This window comes from Pleurodeles waltl, chromosome 5 (genome assembly GCF_031143425.1).
Source record: "Pleurodeles waltl isolate 20211129_DDA chromosome 5, aPleWal1.hap1.20221129, whole genome shotgun sequence".
In the NCBI taxonomy this organism is placed as follows: Eukaryota; Metazoa; Chordata; class Amphibia; order Caudata; family Salamandridae; genus Pleurodeles; species Pleurodeles waltl.
In genome coordinates, this window is record NC_090444.1 from 1,850,152,136 (window position 1) to 1,850,174,683 (window position 22,548).

The 22,548-nt window shown below is 46.2% G+C and overlaps 1 protein-coding gene across 2 annotated transcripts in view; it reads left to right on the plus strand.

The window, feature by feature from the left end:
* Positions 1-19,714, plus strand: part of DAAM2 (dishevelled associated activator of morphogenesis 2) — a 517,936-nt gene extending 498,222 nt beyond the window's left edge. For both annotated transcript variants that reach the window (XM_069236334.1, XM_069236335.1), the window contains one exon: positions 10,396-19,714. In XM_069236334.1, coding sequence (XP_069092435.1) covers positions 10,396-10,611 — 216 coding nt within the window. In that variant the 3' untranslated portion in view covers positions 10,612-19,714. The remainder of the gene's footprint in view (positions 1-10,395) is intronic.
* Positions 19,715-22,548: the final 2,834 nt, after the last annotated feature.

Genomic DNA, 22,548 nt, shown 5'->3' on the forward strand with positions numbered 1-22,548 from the left:
GAGACACGGACATTTGGAGATTCTGACACTGAGAGATGCTGACACTGGGAGATGCTGACACTGGGACACAATGATACTGGGAGACACTGACACCGGGAGACACATACACAAAGAGATGCTGACACTGGGAGACACGGACACTGGGAGGCTCTGACACTGAGAGATGCTGACACTGGGACACAATGATACTAGGAGACACTGACACCGGGAGACACATACACAGAGAGATGCTGACACTGGGAGATGATGACCCAGAGATACTGACACTGGAAGATGGTGACACTGAGCGATGCTGACACTGGGCAACACAGACACTGGGATGTGCTGACACTGGGAGACACGGACATTGGGAGACACGGACACTGGGAGGCTCTGACACTGAGAGATGCTGACACTGGGACACTATGATACTGGGAGACACTGACACCGGGAGACACATACACAGAGAGATGCTGACACTGGGAGATGATGACCCAGAGATACTGACACTGGAAGATGGTGACACTGAGCGATGCTGACACTGGGCAACACAGACACTGGGATGTGCTGACACTGGGAGACACGGACACTGGGAGACACGGACACTGGGAGGCTCTGACACTGAGAGATGCTGACACTGAGAGATGCTGACACTGGGCAACACGGACACTGGGAGACACGGACACTGTGAGATACGGACACCGGGAGGCTCTGACACTGAGAGATGCTGATACTGGGAGATGCTGACACAGAGAGATACTGACACTGAGAGATGCTGACACTGAGGGACACTGGCACTGGAAGACACCAACAGACACCGACTCTGGATGAAACGTAACAAAATGGCATCAGCCCAAAAACATCTCTAGGTGTGTTTAGTTTGCACACTCGCTTGTAGTGCTTTGAGGGTCACGCGTTTATTGTGAAATAGTTAGAACCTGTAACATCATTTTGAAGTATTTCTTAAAGAACGTCACCCAAAGCCCCTTCTAACTTTTGGCATGTTAATACGCGGTGTGATATGTTTACAGCCCTCCGAAGTTGGCCATACCGGCCCTTAATGGCCCTCTCCAATGTTTTTGGCCCTGCCCAAGGCGCGGGCCGGCGCCATGGGCGCAGGACTTTAATGCCCGTGCAGTCCACTCCCGCAGGCTGTAGGGCTTGTAGAAAGGTCCTCGCAGAGAGGGTGGAAGGCACAATTTCGATTATGTATTTGTAGTGTGAGAAATCTTAACTCACCACTGGATTATAGGTTTGATATATATGTATGTGGGGCGTCCCAAACTCCCCACACCCCTCCTCATCAAAATCGTGCCCTCAACTCTTTTTCACAAACTTTGATAATGTGTTCATTTCTTCGGGGGTACTATGACGAGTTCTGTCCTTTGGGCCTGAAGTATTATTTACTCAGAAGAGGATGTGGGTCGTGGGGGGTGCAGAATGCAGGGGGCGTTCCGGGACCCTCGGTAATTACAGGAACGCTTCCCCTCCCCCCACCCCCGGCTCTGCTGAGCCCACACAGACCATCTGTCAGCCGAAGTCCAAGTGTGAGACCCGGAGGGGCCATCCCTTGGGGCCCAGGGGTCAGAGAATGGAATGTCCTCCCTCTGACCCTGAGAGCCCATCTCCAGGAGGATGCTGGGAGCAGAGCTGTTCGCGCAGGCCTTGGAGAGTCTCTGATCCCGCCCCAGCCCTCCTCACTTCAGAAAGGATGTGTATGCACAGAGTTAAAAACCACATAACTCACTACCAGTCCCTTAAACTACGTGACCTCTGAAAAGTAAAAATAAATGGAACTGTGTTGCACAGATGTAGAGAAAAATACTAAATCTGCCATGCTAGATTACTGCCCGGGTGGGTCTCAGGTCTGTTAATAACAATGCAATGTACCCATATGAAAGCTAAAATGACTGTTTATGCAGCGCTTTATCCCGTACATTTGTGGTTTCTTGGCACTGTAAATGAACGGTGTCACTGCCCCCAAGTTCATGGCACTCAGTATTCCAGCGTTTGAAGGTTAAAGCGGCTATGCCAGAGTTAGGACGACCTACAGGGCCACAGGAATTATGCGGTTCTGTGACTGCAGCGTTTTTCGGATTTGCAACATATGCCCCAGAATCCATCATATGCTACATCATCTGCAGATTTTAACAATAAAAATTGTTTCTGTGGATCAAAAGATACTAAAAAGGTGGCCACGTGTTTTTCGAGCAGTGGAGGGCCCTTTGCTGAGGTTAACTAGTCACCTTTTAGTAGCCATTTTCTGCATTTGGTTGTTAAACTGGTACCAACTACGTGACATCTATGCACAGACAGTATTGCAAATAAATATTACAAAATAATGAAGTTATACTGTCAGAAAATGTGCCGTATTATGCTGTGTAATATGACTTTTCTTGCCGCATAATGTAGTCAACACCTCCGCATACTTTGGTACTCCTCTGCCGCATAATTCAAATGGCCCTGATCATGGGCAAGGCGAAAACTCCTACACAATGGCCTTGTTACTAGGCGCAGGCGTGTCGTGAGTTTTTTCGGGTCGGGGTGAAAAATCTCAGGTGGGAACTTACATAGGACGAGCACCTGTTTCTGAGTTTGGGAAAGTTCCCGAACAACAGCTCCGTGCCAGGCGGCGCCCAGTGGTATCCAGCTGGCAGCTCCATCCTGAATAAACAGGGCTTCGCAGTCTATAAATGGTGTTTGCTGCAGGGGTGTGGGGCGCTGAGAAAGCAGGGGCCTGTGGCATGACCCCCCCCCCCCGATCTTCTAAGGGGCCTGGCGGGGGGCTCTTCAGAGGTATGTGGCACAGTGGCTATCCCCAGGGGCCTGTCTCCCACCCCCTCCCGCGCAGCATAGTAGACGTCATTTAGGGGTCACAGTTGCGACCCCTGGCTTGTCCTATGCGACCCCTGGCACTGCCATTGCGACCCCTGGCCTCAGGTGGCAAAATCAGTGCCAGGAACACAGGGGCAGCTGCTCCTTAGAGTCATAATAGTGAATGATATTGTATTTTTCACTATTAGTGTAATAAGAGTGCGTTACATTAGCTGGAGAATGACCCTTCCAGGGAGCTGAACTATTAAGATGCATCACAGTGTATCCTGTGCGCGTGCTTGAGGGGGAGAGCCAGTTTGTGAATGTGTGTGTATGTGTAGCACGTGTATGAGTCAAAGGTTAAATGGCGTGTGACGTCACTTCCGCTCCCCGTGGTGTCTTGGTGAGCTGACGTTCATGGGTGAAGAGTCTCGCTGTACATGGTAACGGGGTCCGCCCGAGTCTCATTGGTTTGTGGGGGGTGACATGTTGCATCAGAAGCCCATCCAATGAACCCATGATCCTGCTCTGATAACATCAGAAGGGAGGTGCAACACTGCCCTCCAGTGGCAGCCTGGAGCCTAAGAAATGATGAGCATACTGCTGCGTAATTTACTGAAAAATAGTTTATCTTGGGGGGGGGGCGTAGGGAGTGTGTGTGAAGATGCACCCCCCCCCCCCCCTTGCACATTTTCACTTCACACTGTCGATCCATGTAACTGCTGCTCGAATCAGGACCACACATGTATGACACATACTAAGCCCTGGAGACCAGCGTAGAGGCGGCCACTGCACTAACACGGGGTAACCAACGAGTGATAATTGTGGTGTCAAGCTTTGGGCCTCTGCGACCTATGCACCGTGTGCTCCGCAGCGCCTACAAAGCCTCGGGGGTATGTGTGCGCTATACAAATCCTGGGCTGGGAGTAGACAGCTCCACAGGTCATGGTTGGTGCAAAGATGCCCATCCATGAAAGCTGCCCCCTAGGGTACAGCCCCCGGGACAAGTGGCACGACGGGCAGCACAGGTCTGGGCTTCTCTTACACCAGTGAGTGGGTAATGTAATGTAAGGTGGAGCTGTAGAGCGCTGCTTGTCATCCATGAGGGTATCCAGGCGCTGAGTAGGTGAGTGTAAGCGTGTGGTGAGACTGGGCCCAAGTACAGGCCCTCTCAATGGTCCCACAAGAAGACCAATTGAAAATCCAGGTCTTCAGCTCCTTGTGGAATTCAATAAGTTAGGAGGCGGCCCCGATATGTTGGGGGAGGCAGTGCTTAATTTGAGCCGGTGGTTTCTGGTTAGGGACACCTGCACTTATTCTTCTGCCTCAAGCATTTGCTATGAGCGAAAGACACATGGGAAAAACGGAGGAAGAGAAAAACGAAAAAGCCTCAGAAAGGGAGAAAGTAGAAAGCTGCAAGAGTGAGCTGAAGGGGCAGGGAGTGGTTGTAAATGGATTGAAGAGGCCCGAGGTGGCTTCAGGATTACGCTGTCTCAGTGTTCTGTGCTCACACATTTAATTGCAGCATCCGAGTGTTTCAGAGGAGAGCTGTGGGCACCCGAACTGTTTTACTTTCAAATTAAGCACTGAGGTTGTTCCAGGTTTTGACGGTAGTAAATGTATGCAGGGACCACTGGGTGGGTAAGAGATAGAATGGAAAAATGTTTTCTGGCTGGGGGGAATCACATGTCCCCTTCTTCTGAAAAAAAACATAGAATGAGGCTTGGCTGTTGCTGCATTGATTTCACCATGCAGAAATACCACATACAATCAGGCGGAACTCAAGGATGAGGTAATACTGCTCCCTACTCACTCGTAATGAGGGCCCTAGACCCCTCCCCCTTTCCATCCTGCGTCTATTACTCCCTTCTTACTGGAGCTGGATCTAAGGTTTATTCCAAGACGTAACCAGAAAGAGGCAGGGTTTGCAGGTTTCAAACCACGAACTGACGTCATCAAGAGGAATAACCATGTACGCTTAGGTCATTCATGACATCACAGATGGGTAAAAAAAAAGTGGCCTGGAAAGGAGTGTTGGTGATGATACTGCTGACCTGCACACCAGGGGCTCGTGGGAACAATCTCAGAGGTCATAGGTCATTTCCAGTGTAGGCAACTGGTAAAGTTTCTGTGGCCAAACCTGAGGCCCCGCTAGCCCCTCTCAAAGCCTTTTCATCAACCGAAAGCCCAACTTCTTGGATTTCCCAGTCAGCGTTTTTCGAATTCGTGTAATCTGCATGATAATAACGTGATTTTTTGTTTACAAAAGAATGTTTTCTCAGTTGCATATTTTTATAATTATTGATTGAAATAAAAGTATACGAAAACGCTCCTGCTTGCCAACATTTTTAAAACACCAAATAAAAGAGCCATTTAAAAATGGCGCTGGGCGTTAGGTAAATTGGGTATTAGCAGAAAAGGTGAAATGGTCCCAAACCATCTCCCTCCCTGGGGCTTCCCGGGGTGCAGCGACCTCCGCCGGGCGATTGAAGCACAGAGAGGATGGACGATGTTTTGATTTTTTATTTACTGAATGTATAAAGCGCTCCATCATCCCCTAAGGGATTTCTCGCCGCTTTATTTATTTATTAAAAACGAAATTAAAAAAGGTTGGGATGCGCCCGGCTCTACTTTTCAAAAAGGAGACTGATATGTTAAAAACAAACAAAATGATGCCTGCAGCCTCAGCTCTCAGGGGATTGTGCAGGCTTCACTGAGGCCCTTGCTGCTGCCGACAAGGATCTTGGTACAGGCTTTGGTCGTTCATCTTGGTCCCTCAGACCCTATATACATCCTGTGGCCCATATTGAGGGGAGTTGGCGCAGGGCAGCGCCACAAGTCCTTTTGTTACGCTGCCCTGCACCAAAGTGAAAGGCCAGGAATGCACCGTATTTATGAAACAAGGGCCCTGATTTATACTTTTTTGCGCTGCATTACCATCATTTTTTGATGCAAAATCGGCGCAAACTTACAAAATACAATTGTATTCCGTTCCTGTTCTTTCTCCTTTCGGTGGCGCACAATGGGCTGCCTAGCACCAACGCAGCATGTTGCAAGGGTGCCTGAGCTGTAAGCAGGATTTTATTTTTGCAGGAAGAGCCACCTTCCTGAAGAAAAATCCTAGAGGCGTTTTCCTCTTTCTATGTGTGCTGCAGAATGTAATACAAATGGAAAGAGGAAAAAACGAGGAGAAATGAAAATATTTCTCCACGTTGCAGCTCTGGGGGGGTGTGAGGTTTTGGTGCTGCCCCAGGTTTATGTGATTAAGTGCATCTGGGGCAGCATCAGAACCCATGGGTGTTGCGTGGGAACCCCCACCGCAATGCCCCTCTGGTTCATAGTAAGGCAACGCCGCAACTTGCGTTGGTTTGTCTTACTACATATCTGTGAGGACATAAAAGCCACGCAAAGTGGTTCAGTGTGGACCCATAGATATGGTTGGGAGGCTTTTGCCCCCTGTGTGTGTAAATGGATGACTGGGGAGGGGCAGAGGAGGTGGGGGGATTGCTTCCTGCTCCATGGAGGTGTGAAGATGGCTGAATCAGTGGTGCGCCCCTGCCTCGTTTCGTGGTAGCAGCCGCTGATTGGCTAGAAGACCTCTGTCCCTGCCCTCATTGGTTTTTCATGCGTTTCACAAGCACAATTATCAGGTCTACTGGGCCTAAAAAGCAGTAGAAAGTTAGAGTTAAATGGGTGAGTGTGAGGTCTGTGGCACCACTTTAAAGAACACTAGATCACAGTGCATCTGTCCACAAGGAAGGTTCCTCTTCTACACTCGTGGCTTTGATGCTTGTCTTTGAGTCTGTGTAGCGCTCTGCTGCCTCTTGGATAGGTTTGTGCTATAGAAACACATGAATACATCCATAGGGCTGCCTGAAAAGTGGTACCCACTGCCTAAACCAGTAGGGTTGGAAAATAGGAATGCCTCCCTCCATCTCCTGACACAGGTAGACCATACAGAACCCCCTCGGTTTCCAAAAAAAGCCCCCCACACGACATCAGCCAGTATCAGAGCGGAGGTTAGGGGGTTACCCATTCCTCCCAGAAGAATCAGGAAGAAGCTGGGTGGACGGCATGTCCCAGTGTGGCTGGTTTCTTCTGGGATACGAGAGAGAGAGAGGGAGAGAGAGACAGAGAGAGAGAGAGGACGAATGCAACAGCAATATCAGAAACACAAATATTGTGGGGCAGAGTATTGTGAAGGTCATTCTCTATGGGTAAGTAAAGTCTACCTATATATAGCTCCACATATATGTACCTTGACGATATATATCTTCAAGGTACGTAGATGTGGAGTTCAGAATAGTAAATCTATACTTGCCTATGTCCACCTATCTTCTCAATATTATTGTCCTCAATATTACTGAGATGATAGTCCGTCCACACAATATTTGTGTTTCTGATATTCTGTCACTGATCCCCAGGTGCGTAGCGATGAAGTGGAGGATGGGGTGAAAGCGGACAATCACTGCTCGGGTGGATGGGGAGAAGCGCATTCAAGAAAGAGCATGAGCTTTGGATGGGGAGAAGCGCATTCAAGAAAGAGCATGAGGTTTGGATGGGGAGAAACGCATTCAAGAAAGAGCATGAGGTTTGGATGGGGAGAAACGCATTCAAGAAAGAGCATGAGGTTTGGATGGGGAGAAACGCATTCAAGAAAGAGCATGAGGTTTGGATGGGGAGAAACGCATTCAAGAAAGAGCATGAGATTTGGATGGGGAGAAGCACATTCAAGAAAGAGCATGAAGTTTAGATGGGGAGAAACGCATTCAAGAAAGAGCATGAGGTTTGGATGGGGAGAAACGCATTCAAGAAAGAGCATGAGATTTGGATGGGGAGAAGCGCATTCAAGAAAGAGCATGAGCTTTGGATGGGGAGAAACGCATTCAAGAAAGAGCATGAGGTTTGGATGGGGAGAAGCGCATTCAAGAAAGAGCATGAGGTTTGGATGGGGAGAAACGCATTCAAGAAAGAGCATGAAGTTTAGATGGGGAGAAGCGCATTCAAGAAAGAGCATGAGATTTGGATGGGGAGAAACGCATTCAAGAAAGAGCATGAGGTTTGGATGGGGAGAAACGCATTCAAGAAAGAGCATGAGGTTTGGATGGGGAGAAGCGCATTCAAGAAAGAGCATGAGCTTTGGATGGGGAGAAACGCATTCAAGAAAGAGCATGAGGTTTGGATGGGGAGAAACGCATTCAAGAAAGAGCATGAAGTTTGGATGGGGAGAAACGCATTCAAGAAAGAGCATGCAGTTTGGATGGGGAGAAACGCATTCAAGAAAGAGCATGCGGTTTGGATGGGGGAAAAACGCAGTCAAGAAGGAGCATGAGGTTTGGATGGGGAGAAACGCATTCAAGAAAGAGCATGCGGTTTGGATGGGGGAGAAACGCAGTCAAGAAAGAGCATGAGGTTTGGATGGGGAGAAACGCATTCAAGAAAGAGCATGAGGTTTGGACGGGTGAGAAACGTATTCAAGAAAGAGCATGCGGTTTGGATGGGTAGAAACGCATTCAAGAAAGAGCATGAAGTTTAGATGGGGAGAAACGCATTCAAGAAAGAGCATGAGGTTTGGATGGGGAGAAACGCATTCAAGAAATAGCATGAAGTTTAGATGGGGAGAAACGCATTCAAGAAAGAGCATGAGGTTTGGATGGGGGAGAAACGCATTCAAGAAAGAGCATGAGGTTTGGATGGGGGAGAAACGCAATCAAGAAAGAGCATGAGGTTTGGATGGGGGAGAAACGCAATCAAGAAAGAGCATGAGGTTTGGATGGGGAGAAACGCATTCAAGAAGGAAGATGAAGTTTAGATGGGGAGAAACGCATTCAAGAAAGAGCATGAGGTTTGGATGGGGAGAAACGCATTCAAGAAAGAGCATGCAGTTTGGATGGGGAGAAACGCAATCAAGAAAGAGCATGAGGTTTGGATGGGGAGAAACGCATTCAAGAAAGAGCATGAGGTTTGGATGGGGAGAAACGCATTCAAGAAAGAGCATGAGGTTTGGATGGGGAGAAACGCATTCAAGAAAGAGCATGCGGTTTGGATGGGGAGAAACGCATTCAAGAAAGAGCATGCGGTTTGGATGGGGAGAAACGCATTCAAGAAAGAGCATGAGGTTTGGATGGGGAGAAACGCATTCATGAAAGAGCATGAGGTTTGGATGGGGAGAAACGCATTCAAGAAAGAGCATGAGGTTTGGATGGGGAGAAACGCATTCAAGAAAGAGCATGCGGTTTGGATGGGGAGAAACGCAATCAAGAAAGAGCATGAGGTTTGGATGGGGAGAAACGCATTCAAGAAAGAGCATGAGGTTTGGATGGGGAGAAACGCATTCAAGAAAGAGCATGAGGTTTGGATGGGGAGAAACGCATTCAAGAAAGAGCATGCAGTTTGGATGGGGAGAAACGCATTCAAGAAAGAGCATGCGGTTTGGATGGGGAGAAACGCATTCAAGAAAGAGCATGAGGTTTGAGGGCTGAACAGCAAGGATTGGAAGTTGATCAGGTCCTGGTACGAAAGTGAAGCGGGGTCGACAAGAAATGCTTTGTTTGGAGAGGCGGAAGATGGGAGTGTGGAGCAGCAGGGGATGGGAGAGCAGTGGGTGAACCTGGGGTATGAGGCAGAAGAGACATGTCAGCAGGTGGCGATTGGGTGAGAGTAAGAGAGCGGTGTGATGGGCTTTGTACCAGGCGGTGTGGGGGGATTGGACTAGTGCAAAGTGAGAGTGACTATACCAGAAGGTCAAGTCGCTTCATTACAAATACAGTCGATGAATAGCCTTATCAGGAAAGATGCACTGAAATGGCGTTACCTTATCCACTGCACGCCTGCTCTGGGTATAACGGAAGCACAGCGCATCGCGTAGTGGCAGCCGTACGGTGCATAGCTCTCCTGTTGTCTTCACCCACTGCACAGCTAAGCTACAACTTTGTACTCCTCTGTTCTTAAGTTTCATTGTAATTGTATTTATATAGCGCTTACTACCCCTGACGAGGCGTCAAAGAGCTTTTTGGCGAGTAGCACGCTACTCCGGAACCCAAAAGGATTAGTGGTGGATTAGTATAGGAAAAATGTGTTAATTTGAGCGGTGGACATGTGAGCCTGTTAGTTAAATAATATAGAATAATGGAGGGATAGAAGAGGGAAGAGTCTAGAAAGTGTTATTTGGGAGATCATAGTAGTGAGATGAGGTTTGGAATGAGTATAAGAGTGACGGAGGAGGGAAGAGTCTAGAAAGGGATTAGGGAGCTCACAGTGGTAAAATGAGGTTTGGGATGAGTCAAAGGAGGGATTAATGAGGGAAGAATTTAGAGGGGGTGTTTGCAAGATGATAGTAGTAAACTGAGGTTAGGGGTGGGTGAGCCAGGAGGGATAGAGGAGGGAAGAGTCTAGAAAGTGTTATTTTAGAGATCATAGTTGTAGAATGAGGTTTGGGACGAGTCCGAGAGTGAAGGTAGAGGATATATCGAGAGGGGTAAAGGATGAGAGTTGTGTACTGGAGAGAGTGAAAGTTATTTATTTTTCTACTGTAGGAGTAAAGAAATGAATATATAGATACATGACTACATACAAATGTCTTTGCTCTTTTTGTTTCAATAGTTGAAGGAGCAGCGGGAGAAAGAGAGGCACCTCAAGAAATCCAAGGCAGGAAGCATCTCCGAAGAAAGCGGGGAGTTTGATGACCTTGTTTCGGCTTTGAGGTCCGGTGAGGTCTTTGACAAGGACTTATCGAAACTCAAGCGCAACCGTAAGCGATCAGGAAACCAAATTTTGGACACAAGCAGAGAACGAGCGGTGACTAAATTAAATTATTAAAAACATGAGGTGACGACCCCCCAGTCCAAGAGGTTCTTCCCTCGACGGTGGTTTCTCCATCAGGAAGGAATAACGCTAGGTCTCACCCTCTCCAGAACCGAGCTTCTGTCAACCACAGCGTTGAACAAGATGGAAGCAGAGGTCTCTCCTTGTGCCATTGGCTGGTTCTGATCCATTGCGTAGGTAGCCGCGTGAAGTGGAGCGGCCATTTTTATGGAGACCAACGAAGCGGACACACTCTGTGGGCGTAAAGTGGATGAGCCTTTCAAGGAGTTTGTACTAATCAGTGTTCAAGTGCATCAAATGTTCCTAATGACTTAGTAGCCATTCTTCAGGAGCATAAGCGGCACTCGCCAATGTAGACATCCCAAGAGTCCGATGGGACATCAGTTGTCTTCCAGACCCTGGAAAAAGCATTAACATGAGACGAACATCCTCAGTGAAAGATTGCTCGCTTTCCAGACTTTTACCTCAAGAATTATTGTGGTTGTTGAAAATTGAGAAATTGAATTCTGGGGTCTGGACCGATCCGGGGATAGTCATGGACACGGTGCAGGTACTCACCTGTTGGCTGCAAGAACCAAACAAAACCTCCAGGTCTGCCTAGGGGCGCCTGGAGCTGGAACCCAATTTTGATTGATGTTGGACGCATATGCTTGAACGTGATCACTGCCTCGGAATGAAACCGTCGAAGAACCACTGAGTAGACACTATTTCTGAAGCACTTTTGCAAACTGCCTTTTTTGACAGCTTTAATTTTTAACACAAGCACTCTACCAGCGGCTTTACTAAGACTCTCGTGGAATTCATCTCCCGCCTCCTATTTTTGGAAATTGAAGAAGTTGTATCTTACGGGATATAGCCATTATCCAGATTTGCAATACTTTATTTGTACTGGAGCCAGGGGGTGGGAGGGCATAGCTTTCTGCTGAATGGAACATATGTGTTGATTTTCCTGCCTATGCTTATTGCGACCGTGCAATTGTGTACTAAATAATGTTCTCGAAAGCGAGCTGGTTGTCACCAGAGGACATGAAGTGATTGCCCAATGAGATGAAGGATCTTCTCCTTAGCTCAGGACATGATTGGTAGACAGCACTTACCTTCCTTCCAGCGTGCAGGCAGATTCTAAGGTTGGTTGAGCACCTCTTGCTTCAAGAGGCCGACCCATGTTACTCGACAGTGCTGGCCACGTCTTGCGTGGTCCTCTGCTCCTCTCGTGGGCACACCTCTCCTCGCGACCTGTCACACAGGCCTAGTAACACAGGTTGCTGATGTTGTGGGATCCTTTTGGGTACAGTTCATTCTTTTTGTAAGCAAGTCATGTAAAGTGGAAAAGAATAGATAAATTGAAACACCAACAAATAGAAGAGAAAACTTTTAAGAATGTTTTTAGAAAACACAAAAGGGTCTATCGTAATTTTAAAGACACGCATACATGGGCAAGAGCGGCAACAGGCGATGCTTCCCATCTTAAGTGTGATGGTACTAGAGGGTGGGCAGGTGAGAAGAGGTAAAGAGAGGGGACATAGGGATGCAGAATAGGAAGTGAAGCTGAGGTCTCCATGCAAGGATGAGCTAGAGTGGGAGAGATGCTAACTGTCTTCAAGTTACTGCATCTCCTGCAAGGGTACCACTTGGTTCAGGCAGGTGATGGTGGCCACCTTGAATAATGGAAAAAAATCAATTAACGTATTTTAGGCTTTATTTGAAATAAATCATGGAAAGAAACATAGAGGAAATAACTTTTTCTAAACCAGATTTAACAGTTTTGGAGTGTGGACTAGTGCTTGAACACTTGATATTTTCATACCATTATTAATAATATAACATAAACATATATACAGTTCCTTCGCTACTGAACAGAAGGGAGGATGATGTGTCCTGTCTGACGTCCCATTCTCCGTCGGCCTTTCCACCGTACCGTTGGTGCCTTTGTTATGACTCAGTGCCTTGTAATCACCTCCACCCCTGTGCTGTGTGGTGACTAAAACATAACTCTGCATCCTAAAAACTGACTCAAGAGTGAGTGGTGAAGGACACTGTTGCAGTTTGCAGTCTAGTTGCCCGGACGTCGCAGTGCTCCAGGGTGGAACACTAGAGCGTATCTTCAGAACGCTGTGGACGAGTATGTGAAGAGGACGTCTACATTGCAGCAGCCGAGTAGGTAGTAAACACGATTCTGGATTGGTTGTTGGCAGGCGTGGTACTGGTCAGCAAGTTCTGCACTTTGGGGTGGACCATCAGGGGACTGCAGCCGCCTTGGTTCACCCAGCGGGATACCAAGGACAACTCTGTTTAAAAGCTCAAAAGTTGCCCCCATCTATGTCTTTTATGGACACTGCGAAAACAGGCAACTGTGAAGGAGGGTCCATCCATTTCATGGCCACAATGCCACTGTTTTATGTGGCCACTGTCCCTCCAATTCAAAACTTGGCTTCTGCTGCCGGAAGTCTTATGACATTTGAGTATGTCTCCAAATCACATGCAAATTACATTTTACACCCTAGTATAAGACCATGTGGGCTTTAACACAACTCAGTGCATTCCATTCAGCAGCTTGTACATCAGTTTTACACCAGGAAGAGTAACTGTGCCTGGTTCAGAGGTATAACCAGAACAGGAGATGTTTATAGTTCAAGTGTACCCAATTCAGATATATTTAAATGTACATTATTTTAAATTTAGAAGGCGCTAAAGTAAGTGAGAGCGGAAGTAGGACCAATATTTTAAGCTAGGACAATAAGAAGAATGGGGGACAGGATCCCCAAATTTTCAGACTTTTTATTTTTTAAAGAAAATCAAAGATTCAGAGGCCTATGATTATTAGTTTTCTAAAAAGAGAAAATGGAACATTATTCTATTCTTTTCGAGTCTGTTTAATTCAACTGTATTCTAATTTGCTCTACTATAACTCTGTTCCATTCTTTATCCTATTCTAATATGTTCTGTTATAACCCTACAAAGATTGACTCTATTCTATTCTATTCTATTTTATTCTATTCTATTCCATCTGGTTCTATTATAACCCTACTAAGGTTGTTCCTATTCTGTTCTATTCTATTCTATTCTTTCAGATTCTATTTTATTCTACTATAACCCCACTAAGGTTGTTCCAATTCTATTCTATTCTGTTCTATTCTATTCTTTTCTATTATATTCTACTCTATTCTATACTATTCTCTTCTATAACAACCGTACTAAGGTTGTTTCTATTCTATTTTATTCTGTCTGATTATGTTATATTCTATTATAGCCCTACTAAGGTTGTTTCTATTCTATTCTATTCTATTCTATTCTATTCTATTCTATATCTGGTTCTATTGTATGCTATTATAACCCTACTAAGGTTGTTTCTATTCTTTTCTTTTCCTTTCTTTTCTTTTCCTTTCTTTTCTTTTCTTTTCTTTTCTTTTCTTTTCTTTTCTTTTCTTTTCTTTTCTTTTCTTTTCTTTTCTTTTCTATTCTATTCTATTCTATATCTGGTTCTATTGTATGCTATTATAACCCTACTAAGGCTGTTTCAATTCTATTCTTTTCTATTTCTCTATCTGATGCTATTGCATTCTCTTATAACCCTACTAAGGATGTGTGTTCTATTCTATTCTATTCTATTCCATTCTATTCTGCGCATAGATGTCTGGAATATGAAACAGTGGCTCATGAGATAGGAAACGGCTTTCTGAAGTACTGCCAGCTGATGCTGCAAAGACATGAAGTGTTGAATTCATGGTTCAAGCATTCAGACAATGTTAGCTGTTTGTGTTTGTCTAAATAAGACACTACAATTTATTTCTGTTTAATAAGTCCACATTTAAGTGCGAACCTATCCGGTAATTGTAATTTTTGCAATTGTCTAGACATCACCAGCATCAACTTATTTTGCGCTCCTAGGCCTGAGGGCATTTTTCTAAATAAGTTGCCCTTTTTCTTGCCAACAAAAGCGATTATATGACAGAAGGTGATGCAGAGTGGTTGCCCAAATATTGACATTTTCTAAAAGTAGGTTCTAACTGAAAGTTCTTACTTTAGTATGCTTTCCTTGGAATCCTGGTGCTACAGACAGAAGAAAAGCTGAAGGTATAGTGAATACACAACCTTCTGCTGCAGTAGAGCTTTCCAGAGTGTTGTGTATTTCTGCTCCTTACATCTGTCTACCACTGAAAAACGAAGGCCCAGGGTGTGGCGCATTAGTTCTGATGCACCCCCCACCGCCACCTAACGACACCATGGTGCACGTTAGGCCAATAGTGTCAACATTTTTGACGCTATTGTGGCACTTTGCTCCACTAGCGTCAAACATTCTGACGCTAGTGGAGTAAAGTGCAAGGAGGCCCATTGATTTCAATGGGTGCATCATTTTAACGCCGGCTCTGAGCAGGTGTGAAAAATGAAACCAAAATTTAATTGCACCATTTGTTTGTGGGCCTCCTAGCGATGGAACGCCCCCTTACATACATTACGCCTGGCGCAGGCATAATGTGGCGCATGGGGTCGCAAAGTGGCACAGGCATTGCACCACTTTGTAAATATGGCACATTGATTTTTGCCTCGTGAGGCACATTAGCACTAAAAAAATGACGCTATTGTGGCGCAAGGAGGCGCTAGGGCCTTGTTCACCTGGCCTTAAAAGTCAACACATTGCACTGTTTTATTAAGGCTCAGATTTGGGCGACGTAACATTTGCAACATAGGATGGAATGTGGCGGCCTTTATTTCCTGAATTCTGTGCAGATAGAATGAGAAAACATACATTGTGGAGAACATCTGTAGATGTAGCTTGCTACATTTGAATCTGAACTCTAAAATATGAACTCTAAAATATGAACTCTGCAGTACGAGGTCTGCACTCTGAACTCTGCAGTCTGAATTTTGCAGTCTGAGCTCTGCAATCTGAACTCTGCAGTCTGAACTCTGCAGTCTGAACTCTGCAGGCTGAACTCTACAGTCTGCACTCTGCACTCTGACCTCTGCACTCTGAACTCTGCACTCTGAACTCTGCAATCTGAACTTTGCACTCTGAGCTCTGCAATCTGAATTCTGCAGTGTGAACTCTGCAGGCTGAACTCTACAGTCTGCATTCTGAACTCTGCAGGTTGAGCCCTGCAGGCTGAACTCTGTAATCTGAACTCTGCACTTTGACCTCTGCACTCTGAACTCTGCAATCTGCACTCTGAACTGAGCAGCCTGAACTCTGCACTCTAAACACATAATATCACTCTGTCGAAGGCCCTTTTGACTGAAGCATCTTTGCATCAATTACCACACACTGGTCCTTGGGCACAGAGAAGCTGTACATCAAAGACATGCCTGCTTGGTTATGAGTTTGTCACCGCAGACTAATGTGCCAGTGAGGCATGTCACTCCTAGCAATGCAACAATCAAAGGTAACCCTCTGGAGGTGCATGACCCTCATCAGACCCCAAATATTTTGAAAAAATGGCGCCCTCCCTGAACATCTACATGTCTGTGAGCGGAGGTGGGAGGTGGAGCCCTGTTTGGCAGGGTATGCCAGGACTTAGATACCAGGGCTTGTGTTTGGAAGGTGGGCAGTAGGTACCCCTAAGCAGAATGCCAACAGCGGGATGTGCTGTTACTTGTCAGGTGGGAAAGCGGTGTCTTGCACAGCACCCTCGGTTTCATTCAAACGCGGTGTTACCAGCAGTTATTTCTTCGCAAGGCAGTACTGAAGGTGGATCCTAACATCAGGATGGAAGAAATGAGCCGAACAACCGTAAAGCACAGAAAGTGAAGGTACAAACCACAGTGTCTGGAGAGTGAAGGAGCGGTCACTTCCTGACGGTCAATGAGGAGAGGGCGGTGCATCTTGATTCGAGATCCCTGTGTTTTAGTTCGGTAAATTTGCAGATATCGTTGGAGATCCATTTCAGTGCAGCAGAAAATTAACTACAAATAATCCCATGCTGCAAAGCATGGCTTTCACTTAGCACTTCTTACTAAAAATGAATTTATCAGGGAGCAGCTGGAAACATGCCTTAAGGCATACTAAGGCTGAACATAATAAGGCTGAAAATTAAAACTTGTGATTGTCCATGGAAAGCTTTACAAAAATCAGTTACTAAAATCATGAAACGGTGAAAATGATTTTACTGCACATAGAAAAACTTGGTGAAGAGGGAGGCATTGAATGCTTGATGAAGGGCAGAATTTGGGAACTTGGCAAAACTTTGTCAGCAGGTCATAAATTCATAACTTTGGCTCCTACAGTAGATTAACACTTTCACGAATTGCAGGGTCGTGAAGGTAATTCGAGATAAATCCCTTAAAATGGACCATGGGTCTCAGGTGTCATGTTCTAGTAAGGTCTGCGTTATCCTAATATCAAGTCACGTCTTCACGGTGATAGTTGGTTTGACCAGTGGAAATGTCAACTAGGATACAAGCTGGTGGTACTGGCCTAGAGGTAACCAACCGTCTAAGCCTCCGCGCGGATGCGAATGTCGAACCCCAGTGTCTCTACGGTGTAGAGTGAGATAACTGTTTCAGTGGAGCAGTATTGCGGGACGTGTGCATGCAGAGTGCGTTGACAGTGCTGTGGTTTGCACATTCTTTCCAAGCTTTGGTCCTTAGAGCTCTACCAACCACCAAATCTTGTTTTTATATATAATCCACTGGTACCAGGTTTACGGCTCTCCACTACTTTTTCCAATTTTTGGACAACATTTAGGACTCATCCCTGGTTGTTGTGAGATAGCGTCAAGGTGCACCCCTCTACTCTGCCAGCCATTGCATCCACACCTTTCACATGGACAAAATTCAGGTGTTGACCTGATCATTGACTCAAATTTACGTGACTGGGACATACCTTTACTGCTCAGATTGCTGGGACAGAGCCAGAATAACAGTCTGCTCAGTGGAGGTTATGTGAGGGTGAGGGAGCCATATACAACCACAAACAGATGTGTTCACACATGCAGAAAGACAGATATGTATAGCACCCTTACCAGTCATTATTTTAAGCCAATGTAATGGTGTTCTTACGCCAACGTGCCTTAGGCCAGACATTATTGTAAGTCAATGCATTTCCCTTCCCATGTCAACGTCTCTTAGGCTGGACATTATTATAAGATAATCCATTGGTCTTCCCATGTCAACATGTCCTAAGCCAGACATTATTGTAAGCCAATGCATTGGTCTTCCCATGTCAACGTGTCTTAGGCCGGACATTAATGTAAGTCAATGCATCGGTCCTCACATGGCAACATGTCTGAGGCTAGACATTATTAAAAGTCAATGCATTGGTCTTCCCATGTCAACGTGTCGCAGGTCAGACATTATTATAACTCAGTGCATTGGTCTTCCCATGTCAACGTGTCTTAGACTGGACATTATTGTAAGTCAATGCATCGGTCCTCACATGGCAACATGTCTCTGGCCAGACATTATTGTAAGTCACTGCAGTGATCTTCCCATGTCAACGTGTCGCAGGTCAGACATTATTATACGTCAATGCATTGGTCTTCCCATATCAACGTGTCGTAGATCGGACATTATTGTAAGTCAGTGCTTTGATCTTCCCATGTCATTGTGTCTTTGGCCAAACATTATTGTAAGTCACTGCAGTGATCTTTCCATGTCAATGTGTCGTAGACGTTATTGTAAGTCAATGCATCGGTTTTACCATTGCAACGTATACTAGGTCGGACATTATTGTAAGTCAATGCATTGGTCTCCCCATGTCAGCTTGTCTTAGGCTGGACTTCCCAGGGCAGTCAAGATCTATTAGATATGAGAATTATTCCTCAAACACTGGAACCTGGTATCTGCCCACTACTTCAAGAGAACAAATTGATCATCTAAAGTACCTGCATTTGTTGATTAGTGATTTGTAATGTAGAGGAATGTCTGCTGTCAAGGGGTGGAGCATGGGAACAGCTCTCATGAGCCGTGGGAGTATTTAAGGTGGAACAGTTATCACTTGTTAAATCTCACTGTGAAGAAGAAAGTTAAACTTTGCGCTTATGATGACATTATAGCACACCTTTTCTCTGTAGCGCTGAACTTGCCAATAAAGAGTCCTATCTGAGCAGAGGAAGTATCTGAATAAACATTCCCTTCCCTAAAAGAAGATGTACATGTTCTTCACCTCGTGGGGGAACCTTTTCTGTATTCTCTTGCCCCAGCAGAACCTTCCGCCATTGCAACTCTGGACTTTCACTGAGACGAAAGAGCTCTTACTTAGGAAAATTGTACAGCCGTGTACAAGTTGTATGCAGTTTTTATTTTCTAAACAATTGTTTAAAAAAAAAAAAAGTTATAATTAAGTTTTAGGATTGTCTAAGCAATTTGTAAATCAATACGTTTATTTATTTTGCCTCATTTTAGTTTGCTACGTACGGTATACACCGCAATACAAGGAACGACTGTTGAGACAGTGCCCGCGCATTACATCGGGTTGGCTCCGCCCAGCTGAACCCACCTCTGGGGTCAGAGGTTAGAACGCTTGAGGTCTTTCTTCAGCATACAAGGCTGGTCTGCCTTACAGTGGCTAGGACTAAATTCTGGACAGTGTAATGTCATTGCAACAGGTGGTGTCCACTACTCACATGATATGTGCATCTGTTGTAGCAGCCCAGTATCACCATAGGCCATAGGGACACCATACATCCCCAGGTTGTTTGCGGGGGGCGACAGTTCAATTAAGAAATATCATAGTTCTCCTTGCAACCATCTCTTGCTATCCAGCCTGGCTTTATTCCTGGCTACCACATGGGTCCAGCCCCGACTAAAATGCAAGCAGTGGCCCTAAAGATGATATTGGCTTGTAATGAAGGGCTGCAGAATTTCCATATTGAGTCCCAGCCTTGGAGGTGGTGTCCCCACATTGGCTTTACTGAGCATCACATCTGCAGCACACATCACAACTTCCAGACCCCACAATCAGATCCCACCTGCACCCTCTCTCTCGGGCAACCCGGGCCAGCCCCGGAGCTCCGCTCTGATGTAATGTCCAGGTATGTCCTCATTCATTGGTCAGTTTATAAAACAAATGAAATGTACAAAACTTGTAGCTACCGTTTTTGCACCTTTTTTATAAGAATATACTGAAGTACTAAAATAAAACCTAAAATATGTATACTGAGCCCACTGTTTTGTCTTATGCAGTTTTGTGTGTAGTTGTGAATGTTTGTTTGAATGAGTTTCTTTGATTGGATGAATGAATTAAAAAACAGCACAGAAGTACTTCTAAGCTTACTTCTAAGCTCCTTATTGGAGGTGGCACAATCAGCTTGGCTGAGACGATGGGTGGGTGATTACACTCACTGTAAATCTACGCTCACTCTTGGGTAGATTGGCACAGAGCAGTCAGGTTTATCGCAGAGGCAATGCGTAAAGCTCTGGCACAGCATGTCCACACAGTAAGTACACTGAGCATCACAAATGAGACTTCACATGAGGTGTATGTAAACAAAGTTTGAATTCAACACACAAATGGATTAACACCACATGGACATCATGTAACTCTGGGGATGAATCACATTCAGAAATATCACGTATAGTACGAGGCCCAACAGTGTTAATACAAAATCAGCAGTATGTACATGTGAGAAAAATAATACTTTACCTCCCCGCACCCACATGCAGTATTACTACTTTGGCAACACAAGACTCACCCAGCGATCACCCCAATTCAACATAAAACATTTGAAGGATGCCTCCCAGTTCCCAGTGATAGCAGCAATGTATACATACAGAGGACTATCGCACTTTTGAAATAGCTCTGCGGCCTAGACCGCAGCAGCAAATGTCAATGCGAACCACAATAGTAAACAACGTGCACGGCAACACTACCGCACAGTGTAATCAAGCCCAGACTCTCACTCCCACACACTCACTCTGCTACGCGACGCCACGGATTGCAATCACGCTTGCACTCACGCACTTGCACACACTTGCTTCCAGCACTCTAATGCGGTGCTCTGACATCCAGCAGGTGAGGTGTAAATGAGTTCACAGACCCCTCTTGGACCCAAACCTTCCTCCAACCAATTCCCACCCCCTCAGAATCAGAAATGAAGCAACCTTTCCCTGGATACTAGGCCGCTCACGGCCAGTGGTCACACTTAGTCAAGATCCTGGGGCAAAGGTACAGGGAAAAAAGAGAGAATGGCTGAGCAAGCAGCAGTCGGCAAATGGAGGTACCCACTCAGGAAGTTCACTCAGGAGCCTCCACACCAGCCTTCAGGTGTGGGCCCAGGTCTGCAAAGCACAGGGGGAGGGTAGCCTTGGGACACGCTGTTCACAGTGGCGCCCAGCCAAGCCAGACACTCAACTTTACAGGTAGCTACCAATTCAGCACCTCCCAGGACAGGTAGCACCACGTCTGGAGCACAATGACTTGGACCACTCCAGGCGTCATGGTTGCACACATATTTATACTTTTTTTAGCGCCGTATTTGTGCCACTTTTTAACGCAAAAACGGCACAAACTTACAAAATACTTTTTTTGCGCCGCATTTGCGTCACTTTTTGATGCAAAAGCGGTGCAAACTTGCAAAATACAATTGTATTTTGTAAGTTTGTGCCATTTTTGCGTTAAAAAGTGGAGTAAATACGGCGCAAAAAAAGTATAAATATGGGCCAAAGAGTTTACCAAATTCTGTGCCCTCCTGGTATGGGCAGAAGGTCTGGTGTGCGATTACCTGAGTCACACCCAACACTTCTGAATGCACACACAAAGTGCTGAATGCAGGGCCTCCCTGGAATGAGGCCCAACGTCTGGTGCATGATGACTTGAGTCGCACCAGACAATCCTGCTTGCACACAAAAAGTTCCCAATGCCGTGCTTCCTTAGAATGAGGCACAATGCGGGTTGCGAGATGACAAGTCGCACCAGACAATCCTGCTTGCACACGGCCAGTTAGCAATACAGTGCCTCCCAGGAATAAGACACCACGCCTGGTGCACAATGACTTGAGTCACACCAGGCACTTCTGAATACACAATCAGTTCCCGTTCCGTACCTCCCTGGAATGAGGCACAACATCTGGTGTGCAATGACTTCAGCCACACCAGACAAATCTGGCCACACACACAGATGCCAGTTCAGCGGTATTGCATGCGGTAAAATGCGGTACTGCTGTGGGTATAACCTCACCTCCGGGGGTCGCAACCAGTGACACGGACACAGCACGCAATGAGCATGCAGTCGGGTGTCGCACAAGAGAAATGCCACACACTCGACAACAGCGGGCCACGTGGGGTCACGCAACCAGTAATGCGTTCACTACCAACCAAATGCTTATGCGTGACATGGCCCCCACGATGAAGGGCCACATTTCTTGAATGCGGGCAGTACTTTGCAGGCTGCACACCAGGCAAAACTGGTCTCCGCACCAGGCAAAACCGCTGCTACCAGGTGGAATCAAGCAGACAACATGGACGCGTAGGAGGGCCCATCTCTCCAGATGACATGGTAGAAGGTGTAGGTACCTCACAGGAGGTCTTTGATGTCCCTGAGACCTCCACACAAAACAGGGGGCAAGCCAACAAGCCCTTGGAGCACACACTTCAGTGTGTCACACTGGAGTTAGCAGTGTGCCCAGGCCAGCTACGATGCAGGAAGGGTGCGCGATCCCATTCTAGGGCAGTAAATATTCCTGCGCACAGCATGGCAGTGTGCATCACACAGTTCGGAGACTCCTTCATGCGTTAACTGCAAGTGGATCTCTAAGTTTCTTAAGTGTGGTACCCCTAGTTTTCCTGTAGTGTGCTTTTGAAGTGGAGGGTGGGTCAAAGGGTGCCTCTTTGAACTACAGATGTCTCTGCTAAATTTCAGTTCTCTCTGCCAAGGAGCTATGGAATGTAGATCTTTAGCTTAAGTGGTGCCTTGATCTGACTCCGAGAGGCCAAGGGGCACATTTATATTTGTTTTGCACCGAATTTGCATAATTTTTACTACGCAAATTCGGTGCA